The sequence below is a fragment of the Apteryx rowi genome, unplaced genomic scaffold (assembly GCF_003343035.1).
Source record: "Apteryx rowi isolate R43461 unplaced genomic scaffold, aptRow1 scaffold_226, whole genome shotgun sequence".
Lineage (NCBI taxonomy): Eukaryota > Metazoa > Chordata > Aves > Apterygiformes > Apterygidae > Apteryx > Apteryx rowi.
In genome coordinates this window covers 572,445-598,136 of record NW_020448597.1, presented here as the reverse complement: position 1 = coordinate 598,136, position 25,692 = coordinate 572,445, and the positions used below count along the sequence as shown (strand labels likewise).

General features: G+C 37.8%; 1 protein-coding gene across 6 annotated transcripts in view; it reads right to left on the bottom strand.

Moving 5' to 3' along the window:
* Positions 1-25,692, bottom strand: part of ANKIB1 (ankyrin repeat and IBR domain containing 1) — a 73,556-nt gene that overhangs the window by 7,061 nt on the left and 40,803 nt on the right. For 5 of the 6 annotated variants that reach the window (XM_026065350.1, XM_026065352.1, XM_026065351.1 and 2 more), the window contains 12 exons: positions 23,014-23,222; positions 20,559-20,647; positions 18,675-18,819; positions 17,867-18,033; positions 11,419-11,507; positions 10,231-10,361; positions 6,048-6,182; positions 5,383-5,469; positions 5,223-5,289; positions 4,661-4,806; positions 3,192-3,370; positions 1,865-1,916 (listed from right to left, as the gene is read on the bottom strand). In XM_026065350.1, coding sequence (XP_025921135.1) covers positions 1,865-1,916; positions 3,192-3,370; positions 4,661-4,806; positions 5,223-5,289; positions 5,383-5,469; positions 6,048-6,182; positions 10,231-10,361; positions 11,419-11,507; positions 17,867-18,033; positions 18,675-18,819; positions 20,559-20,647; positions 23,014-23,222 — 1,496 coding nt within the window. The remainder of the gene's footprint in view (positions 1-1,864; positions 1,917-3,191; positions 3,371-4,660; positions 4,807-5,222; positions 5,290-5,382; positions 5,470-6,047; positions 6,183-10,230; positions 10,362-11,418; positions 11,508-17,866; positions 18,034-18,674; positions 18,820-20,558; positions 20,648-23,013; positions 23,223-25,692) is intronic. The other variant, XM_026065353.1, reaches the window with a different exon arrangement.

Sequence of the window (25,692 nt, the reverse complement as noted above, 5' to 3'; positions counted from 1 at the left end):
TGACTCAGACAAAAGGTTCATTTAGCCCAATATTCTGTCTCCAGCAGTAGCAGTAGCTGCTTGTTGGCCTAGGGAACAGCATAAAAACAGGGCAGGCACAAAGTGATTGTTCCCCAAATACTCTTCCAGGTCCCAGGGTGCTTTGGGATTCCTAAACTGAAGGTTGCTAATATTTTGTATTACTGACCTGCTCCACCTTCCAAACAAAAACAAAAAATCAAAATTTGATATGAAACAATGTAACTGAATTAGTTAAAAAATATATGATATCACTATGAGTCAGATAAGGAATGATGAAAAATGAACACTAAGATTTATAAATCATATCAGATTTTGTCTTTCATCTGTTTGCAATAAAATCATAGATTTTGCCAGTAGCCATTTAACAATACATTTGGCTGTTTTTTTATGCTTTAGATAGTTATCTCAACTACTACTGAAACAATTTTATTTCTGATTACTTGGAAAGATTTTACACATTTGAGCAAAGCAAGTTTTAATTCTGTTGGGTAGAAATACAGAAATTTCACACAATGGCCTATAACAAGCAGTGCTCTTTGCTAAAAACAGTAAGATTTTGTTTTCTGTGACAATCTGGTATACACAGATATTCTACTACTTGTCAGTAAAAGTACAGCTCTATGTCAAAATTTTGTAGTGAAATTCACTAAAAATAAACAAAGATGACCATTATTAATTCTACAAAATTCCTTTAGCATAGGTGGTTGCAAGTATCTTTGATAACTATGTAGCAAAGAAGCCAACCTGCATCAGACAATACTCATCTAGGCAAATCATAAAAACTCATAAGTCATCATCTCAGCATAACTGCAGTGGTACCTACTGCTAAACAACTTATCAGCATATTGCTTATCAGCTTTTTCTCAAAACCAGTTCCACTGATGACACAGTAACATCACAATTTAATATTATAAAACACAGAATTATTTAAAAACAAAAGACTAAAGGAAGTAGACAAGAGAAACAAGTCGATTTTTTGTAGAGAAGCAAGCTATTTTCTCACCAGCATGATGATGCTAGCCAACAACAATAGCAAAGGAAATATAAAGAGAGAGTATATGGAGTTTTCCAGGATCTTTTAAAATGACTAGCTAGAAAGAAAGCAGCAACAAGGAAATGTTGAGATGAAGTTTCCTTCCTAACTGTATGCTTTAATCTAATGATCTCAAAATATTAAATAAATATTGAGATGATAAGGGAAAGCTTCATAGGAAGCTTCTCCTATCTTAATGCTTTCTTGAAAATTATATAGTCTTTTCCCATATAGAGATTGTAGAATATTCATTAAAAAAATTGCAATTTTCATTCGCGGTTTAGTTAGCAGAAATTCATCTGGTATGTGTACCTGATTTCCATCCTGCTTTAATACATAAAATTTAAAAAGAATATTTCAAGTGGTTAACTATTTAATTGTATGCCTGTGCATTTTTGTTGGATTGTTATGAAAGTATGGAAATTTCTTAGACTTTTTATTGAATTCTGCTGGACTGATGTTGCATTCAAAAGTAATCTACACAGTTTCATATATTCATTACTTTAAGATTCCCCAGCACATAGACACCAGCTTATACACAACTTTAAAACTGGTTATGAAGTTGGAAAATGTTTAATACAAAGTAGCTCACCTAATGCCATCTGAAATAACTATACCCATATTAGAATCATTGTTTAGAGTCATTGCACAATTATCTATGCATATATTTCCTTCTATTGTGAAATAAATAAAACCAAACTTTGACAACTTGATATGCTTTGAATCAAAATAAAGAAGCTCTTCATGCAGATTACGATCATACCTATGTTTCTATGCAGAACTAAATTAAAAATTAAAAAAAAAGTTTACCTCAGGGGATGCAAATCCTAAATATTCCCAATCCCACGTTCCACCAGCAAAGCTATAAAATTAAAGGAGATATACCATAAAATTTAGAAGTAGAATACAGTACAAACAACCTACACAGCTCCAAAACACATCAGCCTATAAAAAGTAGTGCAATTGTAAGTCTCTCAAGTTAACAAATCTTCTGCTTTAATTCTTACCTTAAAACTCATTAGGAAAACCATACAATTAAATTGTTGGCAATTCCAGAACTGCTCAATATATTTAGCAAGCACTTACAGATTTTCTGAGTGTGCCAGGTATTTAGTGTCAATCTTGAAGCATAAAAGTGAATGGAAGCCATAACATCTAATCATTAATATATCACAAAAGGGGAAGCAATTTATATGGAGAAGCTGCAATATACAGAGCAGTGATTCTCCAACACTCAGTTCATACTGTTTGGATACCTGAAGTCAAAATACAAGGGGTAAACCCCAAAAGTTTTCAAATTATGAGTGCATACAGAACCCCTGGTAAATGTGTACTGTCCTAAGGGTGTCCAGCATACTTGCTGCCGTGGAACAGGTGGGGACAGCAGAATTGTCCATGTAAGTAACTATGTGATGTAAATTCTTTATCATAAAGTAGTAATAGTGGAGTTTGCAAACTGATATGTATTATTCTATTGAAAGAAAACTGAAAGCCAATTTTAGGTTTTTAACTTGTCATCATGAAAGACAGAAGTATGATTTAGTGGTAAGTCATGTACAATCATACCAAACTAATAGTAGCTTCACGTGGTTTAAAATATAGTTGCAACAAAACAGTAGTGAAACACTGCTGCTCAATTTGTTCAACTATCGCTTTAAAGGTTTTTTAGCATATGTTTTTTTACTTAAATGTTGATTTCAAATCACACTATTTGTTAGCTGACCAGGTACCAACACTGACTTATACAGTGAATCTGATTCTGTAAGTGCCAAGGAAGTGAAAAATAGAATCCCAGCCTCTCTAAACTAAACAGGCCCATCGCCTTCAGTGCTCCCAAAGACCGTTCTTGGTCTCGGGTTTTGATGCAATTTTAAAAGCCAGCACAGGTTTCTCATTTGCAGTTTCATCAACAAAGGGTGGTTGATTAACAGCATATGTGCATTTGAGTCTGTGAAAAGTCATAATTCTGCATGGGTCAAATGACCAAGAAAATGCCACTCTGGTGATCTACAGCCACCAATTTTATCAGCTCCACTTTACCTTGCTGTCAAAGGATGAGAGTGGGTAGGTGGATTCACCCACTTTGACAGCTATCAAATGAACTTCTTTGAGTTGCACACTATTTTGTCTGGATTACCTGCGCCTTGGTGCTTCTGGTGAGTCTGCAGGAGCAACACCACGGGCCACAGAGGCTAAAAATTCTTGCCGCTTCTGCTGCACAAGACAAGCTGCACGGATGATTTTATGGCGAGGAGTCCGAAGGTAAGGCCTGTTCACTTTCTGTGCAAGGTCTTCAGTGACCATTTCTAAGTCTGTCTGCAGTAGTAATAAGTAAAGAATAAAATGATTTTACAGTGAAATTAACATCAGGCAGAACTCCACCATAAACACTGAACTGAATGATTTCCATTTTCCTGAAAATATCATCCAGCAGGAGGCCCCTGAAACACCAACTCTCAAATAATTGTTACTATTAGAATTGTTACAACTACAGAAATGACATACTGAGAATCTGCTTGGCAGGATGACCTATAATAGTTTGTTTTCTGCTTCTCCCTCTGTTCTTTCTTCTTTGATTCAAAGTTGGCTGAAGGCAGAAATCACCTTTTTATTCAGTGTTCAGTACTTTGCCTGACACAACAGCCTTGACTCATCAGTAAGACTTTGAGCCAGGTAATGACCACGCCAGGCCCTGAAGTGGTCAGTGCACGCTGAGAAGCCTGCTCTAGCAGCCCTGCAACTTTACTGCTTGCCTCATTTTTCCTGTGATGTTTTGGCCTTGGCTCCATCCTATCCCATATGTAGATGCACACTCAAACTCCTGCTCTCTGAATTCTAGTTCCCCAGTTCCTCCGAGTGTAACAAGACACCTTGTCCATTCCTCACCCCAGAATACCTGCCCTTCTAGCCTACCCTTTACTGACCTGACTTCTGCCTCCCGCTTGGAGTAGGGTTCCCTGCACTCACACACTCATCGCACATGTTCGGGGCCCTACGGGAAGGAAGGAGGCAGCAGCCCCTGCCCAGCTCAGCTGATGCCATCACCACAAAGATACTCCCCAATTTTGCCCTCACTGATGTGTCAGACACGTGAGTAGGGAAAAACAGGTGAGAAGAGCTGGGAAAGGAGATAAATATTGCATGGAGTTATTATAGAGCTCCTCCCTACCCCAGAATAACCCCTGCCCCTGTTCCAGGCTGCTCTGCAGTCTGAGAGATGCAAGTATCTCTGCTTGCTACTTGCCAGGAGCCGGTGGAAGAGCTCTTTGTGGAAGGCATCTTTTGGCTTTTGGCTATGAAGCTGGTTCACAATGAGAATTCAGCTGAAATGTTATCTTCAGAAAATCAGGATAACAGTAAACAGTTTTCCTCTTTTTTCCTCATCCACCTGTCCCTTACCCTGCTCCTCCTGCAGCAGTGTTATTTTAATTCACTCTAAGATTGAACTAAAAGCTACTGTGTTATAGAATAAAAATGCACTTATTTCCAAACTTGGTTATAAATATGAAGCATATTAGTCTTACACTACAAAAAACACAAAGTGACATGGATAACTAATACTACCAAAAAGTGTCAGTATAAAAGCAAAATATATGCATTTATTACCTGCATAAGTTCAAATATTTCTTTCTTTGTGCTTTTAGGCTCCAAAAAGAATCCATATGGATAAGAACACTTGAGAATGCGGCGAGTTTTTAGAAGCTCTTGTACAGCATCTTCAATGAATGTAGTGTCAGGACAGCCTCCCTCAGCTGCAAGGTGACACAAGCACTGTGAGAATCTTTTCCTGCTGATGTCAGCATTTCTTTTACTGTAAGAGTTTTTCTCCAAAATAGTGAAATTTATATGCATGTCAGTTAAATATTTTGCAAGTAAACAACAGCAGGTTCTAAATGATTATACAGTGTTCTTATTATAAGAAACAAGCACAGAATATTAGCTTCTCTCTTACTAATGCTGTTTTTCCTGTATCTTTGGATACGTAAAATTCACTCTACAAACTACATTTAGGTTTTATCCACAACCTATGAATTCCAGTGCTGGAGAGATCACATCACACAGCAGACTGAAATGAGCTCTATTCAAAAGAAGGCTTAGCTAAAACAGATTTGATTTGATTTCAAATCAAATTCACAGATTATAGCAAATACTAACAAATTCTACTTACTTCCACTGAGAGCTCTACTCAACTGCTCCATCTTTTCTTTGGCTGTTTTTAGAAGGCGCTGTTCTAACTAAAGCAAGAAAATAAATAAAACACAGTAAGTTAATCATTTTGGGATGAATAAAATGGAAATAGAAATTAGTAAAAATGGTTTAACTCACACCTGGTAGCTAAGTTCATGGTTTTTAAACCTTGTGTAATAGTGCATAAACCTATCAAGCTCTTGAAATCTTCTGTGTTTCTTTTCAGCCTAGAAAATAAGACGTGGGGAAGGAAACAAAACAAACCAAGATAAATCTTATGGTTTAATTTAACAAGCATCATTACATATAATTGTATAACTAACTGTATCTATTCCCACAATACATAAAGCATTATATCCATTGCTGATGAGTGCCATGTAAGAAAACAGACAAAAGCAATTTTTGAAAAAAAAATTTTACGTCTGCAAATACTATAGCTACAGAGTCGATACATTGTGCATGCATGATATTTTCAAGCAGACTTTCCAAACGCCAAGGTGAAGACAAGTCTTCTGTAGGGCTAACTAAAGTACCAGCACACCCATTCTACAGAAGGAAACCATGGCATAGAGAAGTAAAATGACTTGTCTAAAGTTAGCTAATGGTTGTTAAAAAAGCCAACAACAGAACCAAATCTTATGCTGTTACCCACAAATAAGCAGTATTTTCTTTCCGTCTCTTCAGTATATTCAAATTTATATTTTCCCATTTAAAGCTCTGGTTGGGAAGAATTTTGTGAAACCCATCTTAAATAGAAAATTGCAGCCTTTGTGCTGTTTTTTAAACAAATATTTTCATCTGTTACCTCTACTGTCATCTCTTTGGACTGTTCCTCTACATGTTGAATAACTTCATAGCGAGTGCATCTGTAATAGCCTCCAGTGGAAGAGCTGTGCTTCTTCCATTCTTCTAAGCATATCCAGCAAAAGTCATATTTGCACTTCAGAAGAGAAAGAACAAGGGAAAAAAAAGAAGCTGATATGTTGTAGATTTGCAGTTATGCATCATTATTCCACCATAAACAACTGAAGGATTAACATCATCCTGAGTGTGTTTATGGCAAAAATAAAATGTCTGAGGAGGCTTCTTCCTACTTTACATACTGCAGAAGATCTGTGATATCAAACCATGTCAGTCATAATTTTTGTTCCTTGGATCACAGGATTGTGTTGGATCTACAAGTTAAATTTCAAGTGGGTGGAATAAATCAAATGATAAATACATCTGGTTAGGCCTGGTTTTGAAGGGTTTTCTTTGTTTTTTGTTTTAAAAACAAGACAGTCCTGTTGTTTAAGTGACACAGAAACCATTCATGGGAAACGGTTGGCTTTAAGAAATTTCCTACCTTTAAAGAGAGATGTGAAATTATCAGTAAGTTTAATTTCAATGTCATTAAAATGAAACAAATAATTTATAGAGGAATATGCATTTAAATGTAAAATGTTCAAAATTAAAACAAAACATTTCCGTTATCAGAATGCAATGCTTCAACTGACCTTACCTGAATTTTCTTCAGTTGTTGGTTCATGAAAAATGTTCAAGATTTTGACTTTCTTTCCAATTTGGAAAGCAGTAATTTTTCAGAATCTTAAATATTCTCCAGGTAGAAAAGAACAGTTTTTCTCTCAATTCTAGTGCTGTCTGTACTGTGATCAGTGTCAGTAGTTCAAGAGAGATCCTTTTGGAATCTGCTGTTTCCAGCTGCAAGACTGCTGATATCTTTGTAGTACAGTGAATGTGAAAGAAGTGCTTTGAGTTAAAATTTGCTGTGAGGTAGGAAGGGCACTTAAAACCTTAAAAATGCCCAACTAACCTTATCTATGAAATAACTAAAAACATATACTCTAAAGGAATGATAAAATTTAGGTCAAATCTCAGTCATCTGTAATATTTTCCTTTCTTTTCTTTCTTAACAGCAATTCAAGAAATGTGATTATCAGTATTTTAGTCATGTGGAGTTCCTGGTGCAAAACAGTAATAGCAACTATTAAAGAAAGAGAAACAGAACATAAACTGTGAAGAGTGATTACTTCAAGCTAAGCCTTTTCACCATCTACTGAGTAGAGAGCTTTCAAAACAGATAACACCTTACTAGTGGATCTGCCTTGTGCAGGCTTCTCTGCATCAGAGATCAAACTGTATTATTCTCAACATGGCACTGTGTTTTCAGCTGGTTTATTTCAAAATAATTGAAGCTATACATTGATGGACAGAAGACTTTAAGAGCGGGTGAATTTTTTTTATCTGGTTTATAGACAAGCAAAGAAAAATCCTAAAAAACTGAAGCAAAAATGTACACTAATTAATAAGCAGCCATTGCCATTATTATTGGAATTCGATAAATTAAGCCACATTGTTCCTCTCTCTGATAAATTTAACCTGTTTAACTTTTCCAGGAATATCTAGTCCATACAAAATGTGTTCATCAGTAGTTGCTTTATACATTCAATTAAATATATTATAGGAACAAATGAAACCTAATTATTCGATTGTACTTTTGCAAATTTCATCTCACCAGTGGTGCTGCTTTTCTTCTAAAAAGCAATGCAGACTAGGGATATTTCTTCTTGCTACTGTAGTGCACCTTCTTTGTTCTTAAACATTTTTTGGAGCTGCTCGCTTATAGAAAATGGTAGTATAAGAATAATTATGCATAAGAGTGTTGAGTGTACATAATTGTGTAGTTTATCTATCATTCAAAATCACTTATCACATATTCATTGTAAGAAAAGAATCATACCAAAACCAAGTTGCTCCATGAGCAACAAAACTACGAAAGCTTGATTTCCTATGGATTTGTGTCTCATGCTCCTACTGCAGTAATCCTACCTCTCCCAATTTATCTCCTCCAGGACCTCTTCATCCTATCTTCTAGTCTCTCACCACATCTCCAACAGCTTCTTCTGTAACTCAACATTCACCAACATTGACCCCAACACGAGACCCTCCTCCAATACCTCCAGTTTCCCCACTCTCATTAAACCCTCAAAAATGCATCCATCTATTTCCACACATCTTCTCCCCAAGCCCTGAGATCTGTTTTACGTCCCCTAACAGGCCACTGGCCGGGGGGCAGCGCTGGCTTGGCTCCCAAATCACACCTGTGCTGACGGGCCACTGGCTGAGCCAAGCAGAGGAGGTAATCGCTGAGCGGGTACTTCAGCCTCTCGCTCCGTGGCAGTATAGAGTAGGTCTCTGCACGGTACAGCTACCAAGTCTCATGACACTTGCAGTAACGTCATACCTCTGAAGCCTCTCCTGCTCCTTTGTATCTTGTTCAAAGTACCCAGAAGGTTAAAAACCTACCAGAGTTAGGGAAGTGAGAGAGACACCAGGATTGCATAAGCCTCGTTTCCCGGGAAACCAGGCTCATAAAACAGCACTGTGCCTGTCTAAATACACAAATGTGGTTTTACGTCTAAAGCGTATCCAAGGCGTGTGCTAACTGACTAGAGACAGTCGCAGCTCTCTGCTCTTCATGTGGTAGATCTGAGCAGAAGTTACTGCAGCAAGGGCAGGAGCTTCGTAACAGACCCTTACTTTCGTGGATGAAGAGACAGGAGAGGTGTCTGCTCCACCTTGCATTGGAGCCCTGGAACGACCTTGAGGGCACCCTTCCTTCTTCACTAGGTTGAGAGGAGGCAGCTCCTGTTTGCAGAGATTTCTCCTCCACAAAAGGAATCTGCCTGTTTTAGGGCCACTTTAAGCTGTTTTAACATACAGGTTCATAGGAAAAAGGAGAACTGCGGTTGTCAGTCAGTGCCTCAGAATGGTACTAAATTAAATTATCTATATTCAGCAGTGTTTAGTGGCCAAAGCCTTTTCAAGCCTGAAGCTGTACTTTCATTCTGTTGAGATGAGGTCAGTGGCAACAACTGCTGTCAAATAACTAAAAAGATTTTTGTTACGTCCCACATATGAATTCTTTCATTATTGGCCCCAATTAAATTCTTCCATGAATAACTATTTCAAACACTCTTATTTCTGCTTATAGTCTGGAAAATTTCAAATTGTGCTGATCAACATACCTTGTACACTTTGTAACACTATGGAATTTAGGAGCTCTTTAAAAAATCATTTAGGAAGAAGAAAAAATAACCAGCAAACTTCAAAAGCCCCTTCAATTTGTACCACAGACAGAGAGAGAATATGTGATGATAATATAAAGAAAATGGGATCTGGATTGCAATGGAGAGAGACTGAAAACTTGCCAGAAAAAATAAAATTGTTTTCTAAATCTCTTAGCCTTTTTATCAGAAGCCAACTATGTCAAGTGTGTGCCTAGTATCTTAATTTTAATGAGATATTAGCTATGCTTAAATAAGATATTTCTGAAATAAAGAGGTATGCTAAATATGCAGCTTTTACCCTATTTGAGAGAATAAGCATCCTCAAATGATACTGAACTCATGGCAAAAAATATTTTTTCTATTTTGGTAGCATAGTGCAAACTCATGACTAATTTTTGGCTGCTGTCACCAATAAGTTTCTTTTGACATTACTGCTTTACTGTTTTTTCATTCCTAATGATTAATTCCTTTTTACATTTTTCCATTTAAAATTCTCTGTTTTGTTGCTATGTTAGAGAAATAATGCAAAAGAAAAATGCAGTAAGGTCAAACCTTCATTAGTGCTTACTACTCCTTAAAATGTATCATCTTCCGCCAACTACATATGCTCTTTCTCTTGATTTGTTTCCTTTTTTACTGTATTGCCAGCAGCTCTTATGTGTTTATGAAATTTTGATCATTCCACTGTTCACTTGCCAACCAACCAGATTTCACTAAATATGAAACATTTCCTAAATACATGTAATACACAATTTGCAAATTGCATAATTCTTTCAACAAGTTCCACTCTTCCTACAGATCGCAGGCATGAATCTCAGGGGTGTGGAATGTCTGTGCTCATAAATGTCTATATGCTGCACGCAACCTGAATTATGGTTTCAACTGTATGAAACAAATTATTTGAAAGGTCTTTCTTACCTTCGCACATTGCATGTGGTTGCAGCCCTCGTTCTTTTGAATTGGAGATTTGCAGTTGGCGCATGGTTTAGAGTTAGTTAGTAACCACAGGCAGTTGGCAGCATCTTCATAAGCCTCACTAACTCCCACAACTTTATGAGGGTGACAGGGGGATTCAAAGCATGAGAAAAGCAGAGAAGTTAAAACTGTATTTGTGAAATCCTTTGTGAAAATCAGATTAGGAAAGATATATGTTTACTTAATTCTTGACAGAATATCATAATTCTTCACCATATATACATATTTCTCATATAAAAATATACATCCACATTCTCATCTATATATTATGCATATTATTTATATAGTGTAATATATTTTACTTTTATATATAGACTCATTTTGTATACAAGATATATAACATATACATAAGAAAAATATATATGAGAAAAATTGTCATAAAATTTGACAAAATATGCTGTATTTTCCCTCTTTCCATAATTTTCTATGCTTTACAAAATAATTTATAACATATTATTGAAAGGTTCTGAATTGTAACCAAGTTACGTTAGGATTTATTCCAATTACTGTTAATGTTTAATTATTTTGTTTCTGTTGACCACTCCAATAAAACTTTTGTCTTGTGTAAACCCAAATCTTAGTAGTTGTTTCACTAAAAGTTATTTAACATTAAGCCATTCCCCACAATTCCCTCCACAATTCATCCTCAACCTCACTATTATTATCACCTGCTAGCTCAAAGTAGTTTAAAGCACACTTTAAATAACTGCATGGAGCACTATTCAAACAGAAGAGCAAACTGGGCTAAAAGGTTTAAAATTGACCAGGACAAATTAAATTAAAGTTATAGTCAGGAATAAATCACATAAATTTACAAAAGAATGCTGTAAGAGGAAGAGTAAAGAGTTTTATATATCCTGATATGTACAGATTCACAATGACAGACTGGAGAATGGTTTTAAGGAGAATAGTCTACCATTAATGCTGCCTAATGTGCCACGCTTCCACGTCAGCCGACGTGGTTAAAGCCATGAAGCTGTGCAGCTCCTCATTTTAATGGAGGGGCTTCATTGTCTTCCTCTCCTTTATCCTATTTTTCAACAAATGTAGAGTTTTTACTTAATACAGCTAGAAAAAAAACCTCTAAAAATAAAATACAGCAAAATTCAAAAACATGAGAAACCCTCTTACGTTCTTCTGGTTTCATTTCAGATATTTTCTGTAGCCAGTCTTTCCAGGTTTGACAGTCACAAGGTTCATGTGCTTCACCAAGACATTCCCTGAAAATTAAGATGGATGGACAATAACTAATCTTTTTATAGATTTAAAATTAAGGCCTAAATTAAGCTCTGTGTTGGTTCAAACCAAAAAAACATGGAAACTAATCATGAGACGCTCAAACTTTAATTAAGTCTGGAAGATTAAAAGTCATTCAATTACCATTACTTTAAAATATTCTCAGATTACTTGCTCACAGGCATAGATTACTGTCATTGAGATTACCAAAGAATTTAGAGGAGAAAGGAAAAGAGCATTTTAAGATTACAATGGAAAATAAATCAACTGGTTTGTAGTCTGAGTTACATCCAGCTCCTATTTTAGTGCCACAAAGTGTTAGCAAAGCTTCTGTGCAAAAGGTGAATTTCAACTCAGAATAAAAGGATTATCCAAAACTAGATAGTTCGCTACAGCTGAGATGCATTTCGTGTAGAATTATTTGTCCCTATTCACCTGCAATAATTAATCTTTAACTAGATTCAACCTTTTCAATCTAGAACAAGATCCAAGCCCTTCAACCTGCATTAAGTGTTTATGGATTTTCACTCTTTTCACCCAAACCTCTATTGAGATGTCTTTAGCTCAAGTTATATGGACACAGGAGAGAAATGTCTCCCTTGAATTTCTCTTAGAATTACTACTAGTTTCAAGGATGGCAATCACTACTACACAGCAGCAGATAGATGGCTTCCAGATGGTGCTTGGGTGTAGATGTGCCAATATGGACTCCAAATTTGTAATGACTCCCTCTTTTACTGGAGAGGCAGCAAATAGCTTCAGACATCTGTCACGTCAAACAAAAAAATTCACAGAGGAAGTGTATTTCAGATGGGCACCAGCCGCATCAGAGCATATGCAAGTTTTATGCAGATCAAATGGCAAACTGCTTTCTGCAATGTAGTTTCAGAAATTAAATCAATACCCCTCTGATCACTCTTGTCCACATCTGAAGCAGGAACTTGTGAACAAAGAAATGCTCAGGGCAACAGTTTTTGACCTATTATCCACTAACCAGTCTGCTATCAAACAAGCTTAAATTCACTGCACAAGGATCTGCAGCTCTACTGTGAAGGTACTTGGGGTCCACAGTTGGGGAAGTCTGTAGTAGAATGAATATCTTGCCTGTACTAAGAAGATCACAGCACTGGTTGAAAACTGTCACCTTTCACTTCTGTGGGACAGCAGTACACTTAAATGATTGACTTCAAGAGAGCCAAGACCTCTCACACAGTACATGTTCCCAGAGAGGACTGAAATGGGCTGGCAAGTATTAACATTAACAAACTCAGATTTAAGGTAAAGGGTGATTAGTCAATCTACTATGGGGGGGGGGGGAGGAAAATGTCTCTTCAATGTTTTTGAATTTTTGAATTTTTAGACAGACTAATTTCTGCTCCTAAATTCTGAAATATTTTCAGGACCTGGAAAGCAGAAAATTAAACATACTTTAGAGAATTTTAAAGACCATTACAGACATACAATAATCATTTTCACCAATACTACTATACAGAAATAAAAAATGCAAACATTTCTAGAATGGTACTGAGCCCCTTGCAAATCTTGCAAAAACATAAGAAAGTTATATGTTCTTTACACTGTACGAGCTGAGCTCCCCTAGCTTAACTCAGATTCTATGGAAATAATTTCTGGGCTCCTGAAAGGGTAAAAGACAGACTTGTGTCTTTCAGGGAAAGAAATACTTCCCATTATTCTGAGTCTCCTTCCTTTCCCACTAGAGCCTGTTGGAAATAATTGCCCAAATGTCTTGACCCTTGCAGTTTTGAGTATGGACAGAAAGCAGGATTTTCAATGAAGCGCAATCTCACACATGCATGATAGCCACAACAGGAACCTACACAACTTCTCATGAAAGGCATTCTTTCCCAGTCTACCACAAAACAAGGATTTTTATACTGGGATGCCATTTTAATAGAGTGAGAGTGATGAGCTTACTGCTCAGAAAGCTTTTTATGAAACAAACTTGTATTTTAGACAGAGTCCAGGAGAAGACAGGATGAAGGGAACTAACACCAACTGGCCATCATAATTAACAATGTTAGCACCTCCAAACTGCATTCCTCGCTAACCATCAGGTTTTATTTGAAGGTGCAGTACATACTTAATAAAATTGTAGCAAATTTCAGCTACCATTTCCGGAAAAGGCTGAGAGCAGAGTCCAAGAAGAATGCGTTTCTGTTTTCTTTTTCCTCACTGACATTATTTGGATCATATAATGAATTTGATATGAATCAAAATAGCAAAACACTGTTAAAATTCATCATCAGCTTCCCAAGTATTCCTGAAGAGAGATGTCTCACGCAGAACGAGACTATCTTCCTCTAGGATAAAAGGAGAGAGGGGTGATGGTGCAGAACCAGGTGCACAGTGCTTGCTAAATACATTTTCCAGAAGAACTGTCTGCTCACCGCAATTTCTTATGCTTGTGGAGCAGCATGAAGGAGTTCTAATATAAAGAATCTAGCTGATAATACACAGATGTTCAGATCTGTGCACTGTTTTCATGTGTACTACATTTAAATCACGCAAAATGATTTTTCTGAAAGGGAATGGAATAAAGAATTAGGATGAGAAGAATTTATCTTTGTCGTAAGAAATTAGATTTTGTTTAATGCACTGTTAGTGGTGAGTTATGAAAAATGAGTAAATTCAAAGGAACTCTGTACTTAGGAGGAACATTCCTACTTCCACATAAAAAAGGGGAAATTGCTCAACAGAGCCAGAGAATTTTCTTATTTCTATGAGCAGGAAGGCTGCAGTTCTTAGAAAAGGAAATTCTACGTTGACATAACTTCATGGATAGTCCCTTACTACACAACAGCAAGTATGTATCTAGGGGCTGGTTGGGTTTTTTTGACAGATACAGTCTGAAAAAATCTTTTACTAAATGCAGTATCAGTTGACATCCTAAAGTCCAATCTGTAGACTACCTGGGTAAAACTTGCAGAAGTGACAGAAGTCTGGAAATGTGGGATGTGCTGACTGATCTTAAACGATATAAAGCAAGCTTTCTTCAAGCATACAGTAATGATGAAAACCCTCTGAACTGAGAACACACGTTCTTTTTCTGCAGAGGAACTCTTTGTATCATACACAGGTTTTTTATACTGTAGGACTAATATGACCTCCTCAGCAAATAGTTCTGATTTATAGTACTGCAGAATGTTTCGGTTGTGAGCAGAACTTTCTTGACATTGCTGAAAGTCTTCATTCACTTTCGTGGGGAGGAAAAAAAAGGCCTTGGAAAGGCCTTCTTTGAATATTCTGCTGACAGAGTGAGGTGTTTTTTTAAGATCTTAACTGTATTTGCTTGCACTATATCTCAAAGCCTTCACATAAAAAAAACTCAGAAATATTATCAGGAAACAGAGAGATATTTCTCATCAAAATTATGCACTCAGTGGACATTTTCACTCAGAGGTCATTGTGGGGAGCTAGTACATTCAGCCAGTGTAAAGGAAGCAGGGGCTGCCAGTGTTTGAAGGACCACCTCGATATTACACGAGACTGGTCTCAGCTCTGTACTTCAGGTCAACGGAGAAATTGCTTCTCTCTCTCAGGAGACCACCACTCATAAGCAAGGATGAGAGCGTGGTATCTAGGCACAAAGGTTTGTTATACATTCACTGGTAGAAACTTTTTCTGGTTTGTTCCCATAGGATTTTTTTTCCTGAGTTCTCCATCCACTGTGAACAACCTCTTTCCAGGAGGTTTAGCATGAAGTTCCATTTTCTGGCTTTCTTGGCTGTTTCATTATGCCTACTTCCTTCTTGTTCCTTTCTCCTTTCCCCAGATGATGGGGAAAGAAATAGAAGTATCTCTCATTAAGGGTTTTAACATACTGGAATCCAGCAGATTACTCAGGATCTCTTCTTCCTGCCCCATCCAGGAAAAAAGGATTACTCAATTTGTCTGAATGTCTGTATTTTGGTTGACCCTTTTTGATTTTCCAGGAGTGAAAAAGATGTCCCACTCTCAAAGTAAAATAGTCTTAAATCATCAGTCTGATCACAGAATCACAGAATGGTTGAGGTTGGAAGGGACCTCTGGAGATCATCTAGTCCAACCCCCCTGCTCAAGCAGGGTCACCTAGAGCACATTGCACAGGATTGCATCCAGGCGCGTTTTGAATATCTCCAGAGAAGGAGACTCCACCACCTCTCGGGGCAACCTCTTCCAGTGCTCTGTCACCCTCACAGTGAARAAGTTTTTCCTCATGYTMAGATGGAABYGTCTGTGTTTCAGTTTGTGCCCRTTGCCTCGYGTCCTGTCGCTSGGCACCACTGAAAAGAGTCTGGTCCCATCCTCTCGACACCCTCCCTTCAGATACTTGTACACRTTGATAAGATCTCCTCTCAGCCTTCTCTTCTCCAGGCTAAACAGGCCCAGCTCTCTCAGCCTTTCCTCATAAGAGAGATGCTSCAGTCCCCTAATCATCTTTGTAGCCCTTCGCTGGACTTGCTCCAGTAGTGCCACATCCCTCTTGTACTGGGGAGCCCAGAACTGGACGCAGTACTCCAGATGGGGCCTCACCAGGGCTGAGCAGAGGGGGGGAATCACCTCCCTCGACCTGCTGGCAACACTCTTCCTGATGCACCCCAGGATACCATTGGCCTTCTTGGCCACAAAGGCACATTGCTGCCTCATGCTTGACTTGGTGTCCACCAGCACTCCCAGGTCCTTCTCTGCAGAGCTGCTTTCCAGCAGGTCAACCCCCAACCTGTACTGGTGACTGGCGTTATTCCTCCCCAGGTGCAGGACCCTGCACTTCCCTTTGTTGAACTTCATGAGGTTCCTCTCTGCCCACCTCTCCAGCCTGTCCAGGTCTCTCTGAATGGCAGCACAGCCCTCTGGTGTATCCGCCACTCCTCCCAGTTTTGTATCGTCAGCAAACTTGCTGAGGGTGCGCTCTGTCCCTTCATCCAGGTCATTGATGAAGAAGTTGAACAAGACTGGACCCAGGACTGACCCCTGGGGGACACCGCTAGCTACAGGCCTCCAACTAGACTCTGCGCCGCTGATCACAACCCTCTGAGCTCTGCCATTCAGCCAGTTCTCAATCCACCTCACTGTCCACTCATCTAAATCACACTTCCTGAGCTTGTCTATGAGGATGTTATGGGAGACAGTGTCAAAAGCCTTGCTGAAGTCAAGGGAGACAACATCCACTGCTCTCCCCTCATCYACCCAGCCAGTCATTCCATCAGAGAAGGCTATCAGGTTGGTTAGGCATGATTTCCCCTTGGTGAAGCCATGCTGACTACTCCTGATCACCTTCTTGTCCTCCACATGCTTGGAGATGGCCTCCAGGATGAGCTGCTCCATCACCTTTCCAGGGATGCAGGTGAGGCTGACTGGCTTGTAGTTGCCTGGGTCCTCCTTCTTGCCCTTTTTGAAGACTGGGGTGACATTGGCTTTCTTCCAGTCCTCAGGAACCTCTCCTGTCCTCCATGACCTTTCAAAGATGATGGAGAGTGGCTTAGCAATAATGTCCGCCAGCTCCCTCAGCACTCGTGGGTGCATCCCATTGGGGCCCATGGATTTGTGGGTGTCAGGTTTGCTTAAATGATCTCTAACCCACTCCTCCTCCATAATCTCACAGAACTAGGACAGGGCTTACTCCAGACTTCAGAAAAATCTCCCACTGCTTTTTTAAATTATTTTTGCTGTCCTTTCCATAGAACAACTGAGGATAAATAGTTCAGCCAATCTTTGAGGGATGCTTTCTTATATCTCTTAAGCCTTTATATTACTTCTAGAGCTTCTGTTGAACTTACAACTCGGTAGAAGGTAATGTAAAGAAAAAGTGCAACTCCCAAAGCGAAACAAGGATTGGAGTGATCAGGCAAACAGAACTAGCTACGTATGGAGCAAATGATCTGGCACAGCCCTTCTTGAACTCCAGCTTTTCTGATGTGAGTCCACCTGAATTCTGACAGAGTCACAAATTCCAGATTTTCTGTGCTATAATGCAGGCTGGGCCACGTGTTTCAATCATACTATCCCTGTCCAGAATAGACACAAAAATCTCTCTACCAACACCCTGCTTCTCTCCCTGCCCCCTCAGAACTGAAAATCACAACACTTCATGCAGCTGTTTTGCATCTAACAGAATTAATAATGAATGGGAAAAGAAAATATTATAACCCTTTGTTGTGCCCCAAAATACCAAAATATTTGTGCACTGTAGGTTATTTAATGCATGGATACGGGATGGTATAGTCATATGTCATCCTGCGCAAATTGTTGTTGCATGCTTGGTGCTAAGTGTGACTTCTTATTAATCCCCAGAATAGCAGTGACTACGAGTTTATGTAGACACAGATAAGCTTCTAGCACTAACCAGCAAAAAAGATGTCCTTTTCCACAGTCTACAGCAGGGGCTTTTAGCATAGGGAAGCTGAGTGTATCTGATCCTGTTGAATTCGATCCTTGTCTTGTTAGCCTTACTGCTCTTTCACAGGCTGGTATAGGACACCATTTAATAGCAGGATTATTTTCAACAAAGGCCTAAAAAAAAAAATAGGGAAAATGATTTAACTTTTATAGCTAACTTCTTCCATAGTTCCACAGAAAGATTTTAAAATAAGTTGCAACAATGAAAATCAACATATTAAAAAAAAAATCAGAAAACCAAATCAAGATTTTCTAACTTCTTTTCCTATATATAGCAATCATACCAAGCATTGGATGAAAAAAAATTCTAAGTCATTCAGTTGTGGCAATAATTTTCCAAAATGGGAAACTGGCACTATTTGTAAATGAAAATAGTCTCTTAGTAATAAAAAACATTCAAAAACTTTTTAAAATTTTAGTTTGTCAACATGAAAAAGTCTGGCAGAATAAAAGCTTCATATCACCTGTTATGGACATTAGCTTGATCAAAAATTTTATTAATACTGCACTAGGTTACACATTATGGAAGTACAGCATTTGTACTTGAGGAATAAATATAATGCTCCTTCTTTTTTTCAGTGCTATATCAAATATTCGTACTACAGTACGTAAGACAGCCAATAATTCAGTGCACGTATAATTTATTAATTTCTACTTGGAAAGTTACATATTGCACCATTTTACACAGAAGTTGCATGGTATTTATAGTAAAATGAAATACATTTCAAGAATACAGAAACGGTTTGATAATTTACCTTAATGTCAAACTGTAGGTATCTTTTGTCCATCTCCTTGGAAACCACACTTTCTATGATGTCTACTGGCACAAGCTGGAAACAGTCATATGCTGGGCAAAAAATGTTGTGAGCTTCACCCTCCTGAATTTTCAGATTCAAAAATCTGCCAGAATTTTGTCAGTCAGTATTTGTGAATGAAAAGTAAAAATTAAGAGGCTGCTGAATTACTATTTTTGTATTTATACTAAGTTCACAGACCTTCAAATTAATCTATCTTAAACAAAGAATAGGACGTATCCCTTTTAGCCTAAAAGGGCCACAGATTTGAGGCAAGCATACTTAAAAAAATAAGAGGATGCCATCACAGTTCAAAAGTGAGCACTAACAACTAGGCTTAACCCTATATATTTGTGGTTTCCACCTTTGCCATTTATGAGAGACTACCATGCAATGTTTAATCAAACTGAGCATTACTTCTAACTTACATCTGAAAAGGAACACATAACTGTAATTAATGCAGGAAATACTTAATTAGACATGCAATTGATTTTACAACTGTGCTAGTCAAAACAGCTTTGTTCTTGGAAACAGATTTCTAGGAGACCTTTATAGTCCCTAACCACTAGCAGCATGCGAGCTAGAACAAGCTCAGAAATCTGCTGAGAGCTGGACTGAAACTCGCAGTGCACAGGTTTGCTTAGTCTAAAGGCTATAATCTATTCATTAATCTGACATCAAGGATGACATTCATTTTATCCAGCTTTCGTTGTCTAAAGCACAGGCACCTGTTCTAGGTTAGTCATCGGGGGCCCTTTAATAGTTAAGGTAAAGAGACTTGCCAAATCATCCTGCCTTAGATGCCTCCCTTAGAACGGGATGACTCACTCCTGACGCTGCGCTGCGCCGCGCTGCCTAGCTCGGCTGGGAAGGACGAATCCCACCCTACGTACACCACCACGAACACTTGCTTGACACTGAACCGCAGCCCCGAGTGCATGCACAAATCACCGTACGCACAGTCCAGACCCCAGATTAGAAGCACCATGTCGAGCCAGTGATCTCTTAGTAACTTCCAAACCTTTGCACAACAAGTTACAAGACAACAGAAGCTTGGCTATTAATTTTCTGAGCACCTAGAAATCGCCTTTTAAAAGCACATATGGAAAAAGTGTTCTTCCTTAACATGGAAGGAATGGGTTTATTTAAATTAGGCTAAGCTACAGAAGGGCTAGTTGTGCTATAATAGTACAGTTCAAGTAGTACAATCTTTTGAATGGGAACAAAGATGAATGCAAAGGCACTTTATGCAGATATAATTATTCCTGAGGAAACAGAAATAAGATTGATATTTATACTAGTATAATTATCCATGCCTGACTTTTTATTAGTGTGACTATTTTAGCTTTAAAAAAATTGTATGCTAACCCAAGAGTTATACGAATAAAATTTTTAAGTTCACGCTCACTCCTCAATTATTAAGCCGCAGTGTAAGAATGCATTTTAATTGTTTTGCTGACTGGAAATGGATTTAGGATGCCTAAGTTCAGTGTGCTAAACTAAGAGATGGAATTAAGCACATGCTTTATTTAGAAACTGTAGCACCCCACCCCCCAGCAAACCAAGAGCAGACTCTCTATTTACACACAGGTTTAAAATACATGCTTAATAGCACTGCTGAGTCAGGCCCAAAACAATCATTATGTAAGCCTGGAACAGTTGATGGCCACTTTGAATGACAAATTAAACATTCAACAAGATCAAAACAGCAACTCTGTGAAACCCAAATAGTACTTTAATACTAGGTCTTTATTGTCTGTGTTATTGTCTATGTTTATTGTCTATGTCTCTTCAAAATGGGAAGTATAAAAATTTCTCAAAAGGTATAAAAGTACATATACTCACGCCTCCCAGCATGCTCTGCAGAAGTCATGCCCACAAGGCATATCCACGGGGTCTTCAAACACAGAAATATTACACATACAAATGTCACACTGTAGATGAAAAAAACCCAAACTTCTGATTAAGAAATATCCTAAAGCCTTTCATATTGTTAGCAGTACACATTATGTTGGAAAATCCAAGCAAAAATGTGAAGAAATGTTTGGTAGTGAAAAACATCTTCTAACTGTAACCGGAAGAAAGTGTTACTTAGGCTATTACAATAGAAATAGGAAAGATTTAGTTATCTCTTCTTCTGTACCCCCCCATCCAAACAGTACATTTTGGGGTGCCAGCTGTTACGTCCTCCCGCTTCATCCCGCAGAGCACCAACACCTTTGAGCTGGCGTTGGAAGGGAAAAAGGGACCTGGATTTTTCATCAACCTCACAGGCAGCCAGAAACGGAGCTTGGAGGCGAAGTCCACAGAAAATGTTTAGCATCTCACACAGTCAGGCCCAAAGCAAAGGCAGAGCAATCGGGTTGTGCAGCAGCAGCAATTGTTTTAAGTACTAATTTACCGGTATGCTATTTTTTTTAATAAGCTGAGGCTTTTAATCAAAATACAGAAAACCTTAAGCTAAAACTAATTCAGCAGAAGTGAAGACACCTCTGCTGAATTTTATGCACCTAGTTACTATAGAAAAGATAACATATTGAATATTGATGCCTTTACCCTGCAAACACTGAAATTACTCATTGCTTGTGGTTAGGTATGAGCATAAGTATTTCTTAAAGGAGTACAAATGGATTTTTTTTCCCCCAGTGGAAAGATTCCACAAAAATTTACTTCAAATTTCAATATATTAGTTATTACACACACAGAGGACAACATTTTCAAAAAGTTAGCCTATGGCATGCCACTTTTAAAAAGCACTTGTGTTACAGCCAAAACAAAACAAAACAAAACAAGTTTGATTTTAAATTGTAAAACTTGATGAAGGCAGTTATTGCTGTTTCAGTCATTTCATCTCACTGTTTTGCTAAAGTTAAGTATTTTAGAGGTTGATAATGCATCAAAAATGTTCACTATTACATGTCTATTAGTTTTCAATCATCTTGTTTAAAATTTAGCTTTCAAACAAGGAAGTTAATGAAGCCCTGAGTCTGTCTTTAATAGAAGCGACCATTTTAAATGTGAAATAATTTGATAAAAACAACACAAAGTAAAACCTAACATCTCAGTACAATTAAACAAGCAGAAAATCAAGTATAAAACATTTACTGGAATGGTTTTAATTATAAGATAGGATGTAAAGTAGCAAAATCTGAAAATGAGTTTTATAGCTTATGCTTTGATTGTATTTATTCATATTATTTTTCATTTGCCTGCCAAAATGAATGGCTTTAGAAGAATAGGTGTTACTTCATAAACAGTGTTTTGAAAACATTACTTTGATACCTTTTCGTAAGATTTTTAAGCAAAAGAGAATGCTATATGTGTAACTCTAGATTTGGATTTCAATACAATAGATTTAGAACCACAATCACTACCACTAGCCTGCAGTCCTGGCTTAAGGCCCATCACTGAAAAACAAAACATACAGTATAAAACCGAACACATGTAATCCTGCATTACACATTTTAATTAGGAAATATTCCCGGACAATGTTTCACTCCTAAAGTAAAAATATATAATAACATTATTCCATATAGCTTCTTTTTCAGTATTTTATAGCTAGACAAGAAAAAGGGTTCTATGAAGGAATGCAAAATTTTTATTTTAACGTGATATCCAGGGATGATCTATTTACAAGACTGTATATAATATTCTAGAAAAATGCTTAGGTCATGGAGAGTTTTATAATGTTGCAGCTGTGGATTATTAAAAAGAGAACTCTGTTTTCCAAAAGAATCAAGCTGATTTCAATGAAAGGTGCTTTCATATTTCAAATTTGCAATAGCCTTGTAAACTGCTTGAAGCAGCCCACACATAGTAAAAGTAATTATGATCTTACAGTACACTAGTGGGCTGACATTTCAAAATGCACACAAAGAGAATTTTGTTTTCTAATGAAAAAAATTTTTAAAAGGCAGGGTTTGCAGCATTGAGTATATTTGGGGAAATGGATACAATAGAAGAGAACATCTTGATAAGAAGCTTTAAAAGAAAAGCTCAGACGAGCCAAGTGCATTGATGTGATTGTGCCTGGATAAGATTTTACTCTGAGAGTGGCATCAAGGTGAAAACAGAGGGCTTTGTATTAGCCACATGCTCAACTGCCTGACTGTACAGCATGTTTAAGGCGTAAACTTCCCTGTTCACCGCTTTTGCTAACAAAATGCTTTACACCCTTTACAAATCTATTTTCAAAAAAAATAAAAAAAAAGTCGTGGTAGCTCTCCTGCCTGCGTAGGTGTACACATGGCCAGAAATAAACACTTTTGCCCTGTTGGTTGAGCTCTATTTATAGACTCACCACAGCCGTCTCAAAGTCTCCCGGTGAGGGGCTGATTTCATCCGGGGAGGTTACGGAGGAGCGCGTGGTGCGCGGGGTCCGCGGGGAAGGGAGCGTGTCCCACGCGTTGTAGCCGCTCGGAGGTGGTGTTGGCATCTGAACCCCTGAACGCTGGCAGCAGTTCTCTGGATTGGACATCCATGCTTCAAGTAACTTCTCCCTGTCCCAGTCTTCAATAAATATACAGATACAGGAAATTAGGCAGTTGACAATGCTTCAAGTATATTTTGTAACTGTATCCTTGAAAGAATATATAAATGCTAATCTAAAAAATTCAGTAAGAAATAAATTATGTTGAAATATAGGTGAATGGAACTTTACATACTAAATTTTACAGGATGTGTTCCAAGATAACACATAACGCAAGATATTTATATAACTAATTGCACTTCAAGCTTTTCCTTTCTGTATAATATCAGCCTTAAATAAAATTTTATTATTTATTCAATGACTTGGGAATCTCACAAACACAGATCAAAATACAACAGTCCTTGCCCCACAGAATTTTTGATACTTTCCCTTTGCATGAAAAAATTGATTGTTCAGTAGAGATTCATTTTTGTCTATTCTGTTTTTATTTTGATAGGGTCAAGCCAAGGGTTATAAATGAAGAAAGAAGACTAGTATAGAACCGGATTACAAAAAGATTTTAAAGCTTTTTTTTTTTTTTTTGCAAGATTCGATTCCTCCACTTTATACTGCATTCTTTTCACCCCTCCAATTTTCAGCAACACAATGATCATCTGAGGTATGTGGCCAGTCCGAAGTTTTCTCCTGAGAGTACATAGAGCTGAATAGAGCAGGCAGATTCGGGCTCCCTTTTCCCACACTTGGACATCGCCTGGTGAACACCGGCTTTGGTCCTGAAGCTGTGTGGGCTTTGTTACCAACGCACGCAGGCTAATAAATCCTGCCAACGTTACCCTCAAGGATTATTCAGGTGAGCAGTTTCTTACATGCATAAGATTTAGCAGAGGTTTTCACAATCATTACACTTACAGAGAGCTGATACTGTGAATTAGATCAAGATACTAGGAGAAATGTTGTTCCCATCAAAGTAAAGGGCACAACTCTCATTAAGTTCAGTGAGCCTGGATTTCCCCTACTGCTTCGCGTGCTGCAGCTGAAGAGCCCCGCGAGCAGCTCAGGAGCTGCCAGCAGGCCACCAGCGCTCAGCTCGGCCTCCTCTCGCCCTAAGCGGGACGCGTCCGCAGAGGGCTCGCGGAGCCGCACGAGCGCCCTGCGCCCTTCGCAGGGACGGAGCGGCTGCGCGCAGGGGCAGGAGGGCAGCAAGGAAGCTGCGCTTTTCGCTCTTCGTTGCCAGCGTGAACTTCCAATTGGGTTTGCTGAAAAACTGCAAAATTAGCCTGGTCAGCCTGAAATACAGGAAACTTCTGCCGCCTGAAGAGCTGCCAGTCTGTTTATAGAAGTGACACAATCCTAAAAAAAAATTTTTAAACTTCGTATATTCTTACGAATTTATTCTGTAATCAGATGTTCCTAAATGCTTTACTTTTATCCATGATTAAAATTTCCCATTTATATTCAAAAAAGAACTAGTCAAACAAATATTATTAATACTATGTATGAAGAGCTTAAAACTAAAAAGAATCTTTCTTAATCGTTGTTCAAAACGCCTTCAGTTTCTGATAGCTAAGATTAATACTAAAGATATCTTAAGAAAAGCAAATGTTTTCCTATTAAAAATAATTAAAAGTTCTCATTTAAAGACAAATCTATCAAATTCCTATGCCAGTTTGAATCCCAAACTATCAATGCTATGTAAAGATCACATGAACAGGATTTTTTCAAGAAGAAAGAGAAATTTCCCAAATTTTCACTCAAATAAATGTTTTATTTTCTTAATGTTAGATACTCCCACAAGAATCTCATTTTATTTACCAAAAAAATCTGTGTCATTTTTACTGAATTTTAGGTTTTATGAAGAAAAATAGTATTCCTACACTGTACTGATGTTGCAAAAAAGATGTATATATTCTAAGCACTGAACTTAGTAAAAATACTGCCACTGTCAAAGGACTACTATCATACTGAAATTTGCTCCCTGATTTCTAATTCAAAAAATCCTTTGATCTGGGGATGATTTTGAACACTTAACTAAGCTAAACTATATAATACATAATGGACTGGTTTTATTTCATTTGTCTGAAGCCATGAAACCTGAACATATTTATATTTCAATAATTATAAATTCTATTAACACTTTTCAAATCATCCTTATAATCTCTTATAGGGGAACTTACTGATGAAAAGATATAGGCAAAATTTGCTAAAAATTTTTTGACCTCTTTTGTCTGTAAAACATCTTTAAAATTAGCCAGGGTTAAGCCACGCTAGTAAATGGATTCCTTTATGCATTCTTTAGTAAGTTACAAGTTTTAGTAAAATAAAAGGTAGTTGTATTTGCTGAATGGCATTTTTTTCATCCTTAAATCAACTCCTTTAGCATGAACTACATGAGAAACTACTATGACCTACAATGTATTTTGTCCTACAAGAACAGTGTTGAACACTGTTGTGGGTGTTTACTACAGGCCACCTGATCAGGAAGAGGAAGTCGATGAGGCCTTCTACAGACAGCTGGAAGTAGCCTCACGATCCCAGGCCCTGGTTCTCATG